Source organism: Amphiura filiformis, chromosome 12 (assembly GCF_039555335.1).
Source record: "Amphiura filiformis chromosome 12, Afil_fr2py, whole genome shotgun sequence".
Taxonomy (NCBI): Eukaryota; Metazoa; Echinodermata; class Ophiuroidea; order Amphilepidida; family Amphiuridae; genus Amphiura; species Amphiura filiformis.
The window spans coordinates 42,427,802-42,438,756 of record NC_092639.1 but is presented as its reverse complement, the minus strand read 5'-3'; the positions used below and the strand labels follow the sequence as shown (position 1 = coordinate 42,438,756).

The 10,955-nt window shown below is 37.9% G+C and overlaps 1 protein-coding gene across 1 annotated transcript; it reads right to left on the bottom strand.

Annotated features, from left to right (window-relative positions):
- Positions 1–208: 208 nt before the first annotated feature.
- On the bottom strand, positions 209–10,955 carry LOC140166232 (gelsolin-like protein 2). Its single transcript, XM_072189633.1, is given in 10 exon segments — positions 209–1,567; positions 2,215–2,310; positions 3,611–3,689; positions 4,800–4,966; positions 5,342–5,452; positions 5,553–5,667; positions 8,307–8,434; positions 10,020–10,085; positions 10,672–10,749; positions 10,751–10,955. Coding segments are annotated over 10 exon segments (984 nt in total). The 5' UTR covers positions 10,802–10,955; the 3' UTR covers positions 209–1,474.

The following is a 10,955-nucleotide window of genomic DNA, read 5'->3' as shown; positions in this document are numbered from 1 at the left end:
TCGGCTTTTCCTCCCTCCTACATACACTTTAAGAATATATCATTCGATCTATATAATTTACTTCGAGGACTGTTATATATCAAAAATTCGAAAAATATCAAATTTTTATAATTTGTCATAAAATTTGTACTATATTGTGATTTTCAAAAATGAAAATTATTTGATATCAGAAAGACATGCTTCGTATTCAGAATACAATTCGATAGGTCTGAGGTGCTCTCATGTGCCACAAAAAATACTGTCGAAACGCAATAAACGCTCATTTTAGATCCCTTAAAATATTAACGACAATAAATGCTAAACATTGGATAAACATATAAATCTATTCTTGTGATTGGGCTATTCCAGATCAAGTATGCCCCCTCCCCATAGAGGATATAGAAACTTGATGCTCTAAAAATCTGAAAATCCTCATACTAAGAGCAAGAAAAGTCTGGAAATCCAAGTTGCAAGTGTGTTGGGGGGGGTGCGGAATAAGATTTTGATCAGGAAAAAACTGGATTTCACGCCGCTACGCTTCTCTTTCATTATCAATGTTAAAACTCTTATAAAATGATTTTAGTCATATATTAATAAACGTAATAAGTGATATTTTAAATTACTACCAATTAATCTATTAATATTAAAACGTCATATTTACATATTTATAACATGGTCCTTTCGTAACCAGAATGTATCTTTAGAAACGTGGTTTATGGTAAAAAAAAAGTCTTGTGAATTGACCCTCTCTCCTCTCATGCCCATAAATGTCTTTAGCAGAGGCGCAGCAAGAGCCTATTGGGCACATGGACTGGGAGGAGTGCGGGCCATTTTAGCATCTCCTCTTTCCCCTTATTTATTTTTTTGCTTTTCCTCGGGTGCCTTGAACCCTCGGGCCCCTGGACTTCGTCCACTCTGTCCACCCGCTTGCTACGCCCCTGGTCTTTCGAACTGCAACTTTGTCACATTTGGTGCAAATACGAGCTTTGCATGAAAAACAAATCGATAGAAATGCAAAATTGATAACGTGTGCCTTAATATTGTAAGAACCGAAACTCGACTGAGTTGAAAAGGGGTATAGTCATATTAGTCATCGTCATAGTCACAGACCCATAGTACAGGGTGAATAAAAAAGCACAATGTAAGAGGCAACAATGCCATAATAATTTTGGAACCAAGTTGAATTTTTTTCAGTTGTTGAAACTATTATAAATGTTTTGTTCAAAGGTCACTCTCTGGGAAAACAATGAAGTGAATATAGCCTCTGTAGTTTTATTTTGTGGGCCTTCTTACTGCAACACCCACCTTAAATGTTTGTTGAGTACATTTTTTCACATCGGGTGACTATTCAGTATATCATTTATATAAATAGATATTTCAACAACTGAAATATTTAACTTGATTTTGAAATGAGGATTATTTGCCTTATTGCACTTTTTTTGACTCACAATGTAGTATACCCATAACTTATTATATTATATTATACAATATTTGGCTATGTAAGAGCTGCCAGGAGGTTTTTAGTCTCTGCTCCTTCTTGAACGACCGTCACAGGAATGAATGGATGAGATGTAGCCATCAAATAATTCTGTATTCAAAGACAAAACGATCAAGAATACAATGATACATTGGACGAAATGTACACCTGATCTGTCTGAATCAATCAACGGTGTGTCGTAATGGAAACTATGAGCAAAACATGACGTTACAGATCCCTTAAACAATTTGTCGCATTTTACAAAATGTTTTAGATGAAATAAATCATTCAGACATTCTCTGTCTAAAACTGCTTCCAGCATGACACCACTATGTACTGAAAATAGTAATTGCCTCAAGGGAACGTCAGTTTCTGAACAGGCGAACTGAACAAGGTCATCGTTATATCTGTACCCATGAGCTGTGTGGTATAAACTGGTCATCTCAGTCTCAGGTAACAGCATTCATTTGTGAAGTGAAGTTTCGAAGAATAACAACATTATTATGCTATCGGTCTCCTTAAAGTTTCCAACAATTAATGTTTCTTGACAGATTTGGCTTTCTTAATTTATCCTGGACCTGAAATTTAAACAGTTTTGCCACAGACAAGAGCATAATAGGCCTATCGGTCTTCTGAAACAAACCTCTTTTTCATGCCTTTTTTTTACCTTTGCAGATGCTAACTTGAATTACGTTTGCTGCTCAACAGCGTGGTCTCAAATAATCTTGGTTTAGAGCCTACTGATTGAGGATACTTACGTGAGCGTATGTTAGCGAGTTTCGGCGTTCATCGATACTGGCTCCTCGCCCTATCCAAACAAATAGCTCTTTCGTAGTATCAACGACGAAAACATCCTATAACAATGGACATAAAAAATATGAAAAAATAAATAAAATCATACTTTCTGTGTCGTTTTATCATTTTCGAATCTAACCTCAATCAATCTTTTGTCCTGTCTTATGGGGGCACGGTGGCGCAGCGGTACGGGCTGACCTCGCAATCAGAGGGTTGCGAGTTCGAGCCCCGGCGATGCAATCGTGTTGTGCACTTGGACAAGGCGCTTTACCTCACTTGCCTCTCTCTACCCATGGATGAAATGGGGAACTATTAGGAATATAATTGTATTAGGTATGAGCATGTCTTGTGCATTGTATGGCAGCATTTATTTATCTCAATAAAACATACTACATTGAGTACTTTTTCTATAGACCACTTGGCATGTGACATCATTGCCCGGCAGTATGCGTGCGCATTATGACAATTTACATTGTTCTTTGCCCTGTAGTGTGCGTACGCATCATAGTCTGCTAAGGGCACGTGCATTTTAAATCGCCCGCCACATTTCATACAGTACAAGAAAGCCATTGATCAGTGTAGTGGCTCGTTCGAGCATATCGATAGACGAGTCCCTCGCCTTTGTTGATAAACAGTGATGTCAAGTGGTCTATAGTCGATGACATCACGTCTAACCAATCAAAAGAAAGACCGTACCAAAACGCCTACAGGCTGATCAATACAGTAATTTCATACTTTCCTGTCGCTTGCCGCTTTGGCGCCGATTTTGTGTCACTGTGCATTCCGCACCACCCAGCAAACACAAAACGTTTTCGACATCATTCGCCAAAGATTACAAAAGGTTGCCAGTGTCTGGTTATATTAAGTTTATATAAAGGGTATAAAACGTTTTCATAACATTAAAAACATGTTTTGATAACCTACTGCAAATATTTTACATGTTATTTATGTGTTGACAACATATTTGGCAAAAAATGTTTGCAAAAATTGTTTACAATAACATTTTTAAAACATACATATTTTTTTTAAATATTGTTGAAGTGTGTTTTCATACAAAACGTTTTAAAACGCTTTCATGATTTTTATATAACCCTACATTTAATGTTATTAAAACGGGTTTATCTAAACCAAAACCGAAAATATAACTTATTTAAAACGTTTTTGTATTTACTGGGCAGACACGCTAGCAGTAAGCAGCAAGCTGATATATGATGATCATATATCGATGACTCCACCGCTTTCCCCAAAACGGCAGATCGATAGACAGTGGCGCCGCTCTGGCGTATGAGAACAGGTATAGGCCTATATGCCATTATGCCTACTCTTTTTGATATTAAAATGTCAAAGAGCTTTACTCACGTCAGTGTCGAGTTTACTCCTGGAAAGCTTTCCCACCGCTATCTGTCTAAATTCCATCGTTCCTGTTGCATCACTTACTCTGTAAACATTGCAATACAAAAAATTGTATTTAGGCCTTATACAACTTTTAAACTTGAAAGTATCGTTAATATTCTCCTGTACTACGAGTATACCCATAGAGGTCTTCAATAACGACAAAAAACGTATGATGTTATAGATATGAAAAGGATGTCAGTTTGCTCGTTTTGTTTGTTACCCCTCCCTGCCATCTCCTCCTGTCCATCCACTCCTGATCTCTGTGTATCTCCCCCTTTCTATACTCTGTCTATTAATTCCCCTCCGATCCTACTCTATCCCTGTCGGCTGTCGCGCTCTGTCTGTTTCTTTCCTCGGTCTGTCTGGCTGTCTGTCTCCCTCTTTCACCTCTCTATGCTTCTCCATTCCTCCCTCCCTCCGCTCCCCTCCCTCCTGAGTTTCCTCCGCTCCCTCTCCCGCTTCTCTCTTCCTCCCTCGCTCCCCTACCTCTCCCTCTTTCGCCCTGCCTACCTCCCGGGGGGGGGGCACTTCAATTTGAAATGGATATAGGTGTAGGGCTGGCGCTTTCGCACTAAGGGGCATTCGGTGAGAGCAACATGTAAAAAATATGGGGTCATTGGGTGAGAGCATGATTTTTGGCATTCGGTGAGAGCAAAATGTAAAAAATATGGGGTCATTGGGTGAGAACATGACCTTTTTTAAATGGAATCTTTGGGTGAGAACCAAAACAGCGCCACAAAAACCTCGAAAATCAAATTTCTAGTTCTAAATGGCTTCAAATTTCTTTATTTTTTCAAAATAAGTAACAAAATCAGTGATAAATGAAACTTGCTGTTCAAATTGAACTTGTAAGGGTCTTTGGGTGACAGATCAAATGGAAAAATAGGGGGTCTTCGGGTGACAGAGCGCGGAGCGAGCATGTGTTCGTAAAAAAATATGGGTCTTTGGGTGACAGCGATGCTGAAAAAGGGGTCTTAACAGCCCTACATACGCGTCACCTCCAAAGTTGGAGTGCCCCCCCGGGGCCTACCTCCCTCTCTGTCTCTGTCTCTGTCTCTCTCTCTCTCTCTCTCTCTGTCTCTCTCCACCACGCGATCACGGTTTGCTTTTAATCTACACACCCGGGCTACACATCCCTCTCGTTTCATCTCACCTGTGCATGCTTGGTGGTGACTTATCTTCCTCTTCTGTTTCTATCTCTAAGGCACCACCCGGTAATGCCTTCATGAATGGGTGATCATCGGGAACGGGTGCATCGACAGTCTCAGTGGTAGCTTTCCCGTTGCGCTCAGACTTCAACTTACCCAAAAAATCACGACCCTTAAATAAACAAGATGAGGAATTTTTGTATTAGCCACAACGAATTGAGGGAACTCATGCAGATGATTCCGGTTTCCCGAAGCGAACCATTGATCTGGTCAATTAATTATATCAAGATGAAAAATCAGCTGTGAGTACCATTTCTCAATGTCAAGTTTATTTTCACCATGAAATGATATTATATAAAAAAGCCCATTACGCTACATGCCCCTTTTAAGTTTTGAGCAATTATTCCTGGCTGCTTTAGTTCCCAAAGGACTTAAGTCTCTGTCCAGTATGATGTTGGTACTATGACCGCATTGTTTAAGGGCTTTGTAACGTACGGTAATGATGAATGGTACACGAACTTCACAAGAGCAAGCTCAAGGTACTTACAGCGTTTTTCTCAAATGCGTTACTCGTCGTGCCATTCCACTGAATGATATTCAGCCCTGCGTCTAAGATAAACACGTCGGAATCATCAAGACTCTGCTTATTCAATGCTACCTGTACGTAAAACAAACAGAAAAAATATGAAAACATGCAGAATAATGGGCAAAATAATTGGAATTGCCATTTACGAAACAGTCTTTTTTAAAAAAATTACCTCTCTAACTTCTATTTTCCTTCCCGATCCTTTAAAATGAAATAAGCGAGTTTTATACTCGGGTTCGGACGGCTTTGTACGGTTGAAACCACTATCTGCTCCGCCTTCCAGTTTTCTGTAATAAAGAATATATATGTCGGCAACTTTAACGGTAGTAATAATAAAAATTCAAGCATCGGAACTACTGCAACCAGTAGGCCTACACAAGTCCCTTCTCAACTGAAGCTGTCTTTCCCTTTTAAATGGAGTTTCTTAATACTATAGGCACCAGGATCCTATACCAATAATGGAAGGACACGGCTCTTTAACCCTTACATCCTAAAATATGTCCGACTTAGATCCTTTTTGTCTTCACTCAAAATCATTCTAAAAGGTTCCTTGATCCCCAAGGAACCCATGATTTCAGGTAGGACCTTCGTAACATTTTATGCTATTTAACAGGTTAAATAACTCCTTCAGACTCTAGAGTTGAAACCATTGTTTAGAAAGCAAGGTCCACTTTTAAGGACATGCATGGACCAAAAATGTTCTGAACTACAATCAACGAAATTAATAGTTGGCACACCTTGACCATGTTGGAACTCTTCATTGCCGCTCTGATAATGCAGTGAAATTAGTATAACTATGTTTGATGAGAAGTACAAACCTTCTCCTTTCCCCTTCCCTTCCCATTCCCCCTCAATCAATGTTGGGGAGACTGGAGAGCCCAGTGAAAGAGTGCTTTCATCAACATTGAACTGGGGGAGAGTGGTGGCGATTTACATTTAGTATGCCAGAGTGTGCCAACATTAATTTCCTTGATTTTAGTCTGAAAAGTTTAAAAACATTCATGAAAAACCAAAACTTTATTTACAGCTTACATAACTTTTTTTTGTTTCAGAACCATTTATAAGGGTTGTGTATTATTATTCATAGAAAGCTGGGAACAAGTACTCTTATATATACTCCACATCATGAAACCAACTTTCGAACTTTATTTGTTTTAGGAAATTGCAACTTACCATAAAATGGTACCGTTCTTTTTCGTTCTTACTAATAAACTACACTGGCCTCAAAAAGAAACTTATAATTTTTCACAAGGTCATATCTTAAAATCCTGTACATAAAAATGAACCAAAATTGCACACAGGATTACTTCAATACTCTTCTCTAAACACTGGTCAGTAACCAAACAGTTGACCAACTGACACAACAGCAAAATGCACTGATATGCAACAGCTTCCTGGACGAAATTCACAGCTTAATATTTGGCACCCATCAACACAAAAGATCTGTCAATAAGTGGAATAGTGTTGAACAAGACCTGTTGCTTGGAGAAAGTGTGTGAAAAGCAGAAGCAGCCCCGTTCCCCACTATTCCACCTACGCTTTGGAAATTATCACCTGTTTAAGGATCTTGTATGCATTTTCACAGATTTCTTTTGCTGGGTGCCAATATACTTCGCCTGTGAATGTGGTCCAAGAAACTGTTCCGTGTTAGTGCATTTTGCTGGTGTGTCAGTTGGACAACTGCTTGGATAGGCCTACTATCATGTGTTTAGAGTAGAGTATTGAAGTAATCCTGTGTGTAATTTTGGTTCATTTTTATGGACAGGATTTTAAGTAGTGATATTGTGAAATATTATAAGTTTCTTTTTGAGGCCAGTCATTTACGGTCCTACATTCAGAACAGCTTAAGAATCTTTTTTACTTCCACTTTGAACCATTTTTTCAAAGAGTGTGGATTGTAAATGTATGAACAGAAAGCCTTTGTTACCTGTTTGGCTTTGTGAAATCAGATGGTGAAAACGTTCATGACGTTCGTATCAGAAACATTCATAGGCATATAAGGTTATTAATTCAAAGAATTTGATTTTCCCATCACGGCTTTATGGCTTTTAATTCCTTTCAATTCCGGTTTCATTTCATGTAGAGTGATTTTCAATAGAATTGATAAGCGAAACTAAAGTCGTATGTTTATAGCAAATCGTACTTTCTGGTCAAATTCATGAATTGGAAACCATTTGATCAGATGTGCCCATGCAGGTTTCGGATGCATTTTCAGCAATTTTGGTCAATTTTCGCCTACAGGCCTTTTTTAGTTAGGAAACGATGACAAGTTCTTGACTGATTCATGATTATAGCTTTCATTTTGGCGAGTAACACTTTGCAACTCAAAGGGCACCTCGCCGTGTAATAAGGCCAAAATAGGTCCACCGACCGACCCAAAATTGGGCAAAATCAGGGTTGGCCCTTTCATTTTTTTTCATTTTTTATGTTTTACTTTATATAATTTTAATGGTTTTTTATTGTTTTTTTTGTGTCTAAATTTCATTTCAAAGCTAAATTTGGCCAACAACATTTTTCTTTAGAAGAAAATCATTACATGTAGCCTACTGTGAACTCATTTGGCCTACAACATTTATAACTGCTCATTCCTGCATCAATTAATGTTTCCAATATACTTGGCGTCTTATGCCTTTAAGTATGCAGTTGTTCTAATTGACTCCATTTCTATGGTGTATCTTGCGTATTGAAGGTCTGAAGTGAAGTATTCTTTCAACATGACCAATGTTCATTGCCTACAGACATAATACAGTAGTGAGTTATTAAAAAAAATCCGACCGACCGACCCACCCCCAAAATCCCACTGGAGGGCAAGCAAACATTTTTTGGCCTAAGCCCACCCACCCATTTTTACGCCTCATGCAAAAGCTAGTTTCACACTGGAATGACTGGGCTACTTCTACAAAGGCCATCCAAAAGGTAAACCCACCTGATGGTATGAAAATATGATCTGAACAGGGCGGATTCGTGGTCCATGACTTCACGATGCTGTACCGGTTTGTTTTGCAGTAGGACGCATAACTCATCAGTTTTATATTTAGCTGTACCATACTCATCCTACAAGATTTAAGAAAGTAAACAAAAACAATCACACACCAAAATCAAGCCTATTCGTTTCGACTTTATTTTAAAGACTGACATTTAAAACAAAATGTAATAATAATAAAGTTTCCCCGACGAACCAATTTTGTTTCACACACTCCACGTCAGGGTATTTTCCAAGGCAACCTTGCAACTTTATTTTTAAAAGTTTTTTCCAGTAGAACTATATTAACCCTTGTAAGGGGGTGAAAGGGGGCAAAAACCAAGACAATCAGCCAGTCACAACTGCCTGAGGATGGTAACAGATCGTTACCAAAAATATTTGCAAGGTAAATGAAAACTTTCCTCCCTTAGTTTCCGTTGAAAGTTTCAAAACTACTTTTGCTGATAAGACCTTGTTTTTGCCAACATGGCAAAATTTGCGCGCATTGGCCCATCAAATAGAGCTAAATAGCAAAATTCGCCTTCATTTTGGCCCGGCATTTTGGGCTAAATTAGTTTGAAATAAATTTTTACTCGATTCGCGTGCACATGTTCCAGTTACACTGATACCGGAACAAAATAGGCCTATAGGCCTACATGAATTAATTATGATATGTGGGTTTTACTGACCCTTTTTTTGCGCGAGTACATACCATTTTAGCACCAAATGAGGCGTGTTTTGCTATTTTGTAATTTTGCAATTTTAGCCTTGGGTGTTTTTCGTACTAAAGAGACAAATGTACAGGGCAATTATTGCTTTCTTCTTTTCTTCTGTTATGATTTTTAAGTTGAACGTGACATCTTGCAAAAAAATAGGGGGGGGGGCGTGTCCCCCGTCTCCGCCGCCTATGATTTCTAACTATACTGCGCCAAAAAGTATCCTTACACTAAGCTTGGACAAATAATCACAATTTCGAAACTGAACCATATTGGGGTAAATTTGTTTTTTTAATAGATTTAATCTATTCATGTCTAATCCGGTACATTATGACACCCCCGTTGAATCCAATGTGACTTCAAGAAGTAAAGTTACATACAAGCATTTGATTTGACGAAGGTCCAGTTTTAAAAGTGACAAACTGGCCTATTCAAAACTCCACAGACTAGACATCTGGTTTGAGAGTGGTGATTGTCTAATTTATGCGTGCCTTTAATTTAAAACAAAAGGAACAAAAGAAAACTGAAATAAAAGAGCTGACAAATAAAATGTTATGAAAAGTACAGAGAAGTAAAAACGGAAATATAAACTTTAAATAAAGCTTCATTGAAGAAACTGTGCTGTCTCTTTGTTGCACTTGTCATGCTTGTTGGAATCTTTTTGCGCCTTGTATAGGCCAGTTTGTCACTTTTAAAACTGGACCTTCTTCTATTCAATTGCTTGTAACTTTACTTCTTGAGGTCACATTGAATTCAATGTGGTGTCATAATGTGCAGGACTATTAAAAAAAAATTACATCAACATGGTTCAGTTTTGAATTTGTTATTATTTTTCCAAGTGTAAGGATACTTTTTTGGCGCAGTATTTTTAAACTATAGAAAACCTTACTTTATAAATTCTGTATAATCATATTTGACCTCCACCGCATGACTATAATAAAATTATCATAATTATACGTACTGGTGTAGACTCTAATCCAATCCATAAATGAACATCGTACAACAGTTCGCCACTCCCTGGATCCTTCTGTAGAGATGTATGCAGAATTGAAAAGAATGAACAAAACAGGAATAACTGGGCAAAAACCATGTTGACTTTACTTGCCATTTATCATGTTTACATAACAAAAGGATCTGGTTTATCTTACTAAAAGGTATTTACTTTTCTGCACTTTCAATTTCGTTTCGGTCTTACTTCTATGACCCAACTCCTAAAGCCGGGTCCTTAAACCATTACATGCATTCAAGCATAGATTTTATGATTCAAGTGGAGCAACGGCCCAAAAGAAATAATGTGTAGGCTACAAATGTATAAAATATTCTTTTGAAGAGTGGAAATTTGGCTCCAAATATTAGTTTTCCCGTTTCTCAAAGAGTAGGCTTACGCATTCATTCATATTTAAAAACAAACAATTATGGAAAAACCAAGTTATGGGTACTAAAAAATAATATTAATACATGTATTACAGGCTTATAGAAAAGGTATTATACCATCTTGAGAAAGCAACATTTTACGAATATCATTTTTTTTATATAGTCGTCATGGCCAAACGGTACTTGCTATATAATTATAATCATGACTCAAATACATTGTCATTTTTACTACAACTTACAAATGTGTTAAGAACTATGTAAGAATCCCCATTGTAGAAGTATCCGTAGTGTTCAACAGGCCAATGTGTGACTTCAAAGTTGACAATACGCCATATTTGGATACCTTCCTGAGTACCAACACCTCTCCATGCCGGATCATTCTTCCCAGTCTTCTTGGATGCTTTCTCTACGTTACTACCAAACTGACTCAGATTGGAGTCCTTCCAGTCGTACTTCTTACCTCTCCGAAGACCAGACATGGTAAACTGTATCAGTGAGCACTATCTTCAACTTTGATTTTTCC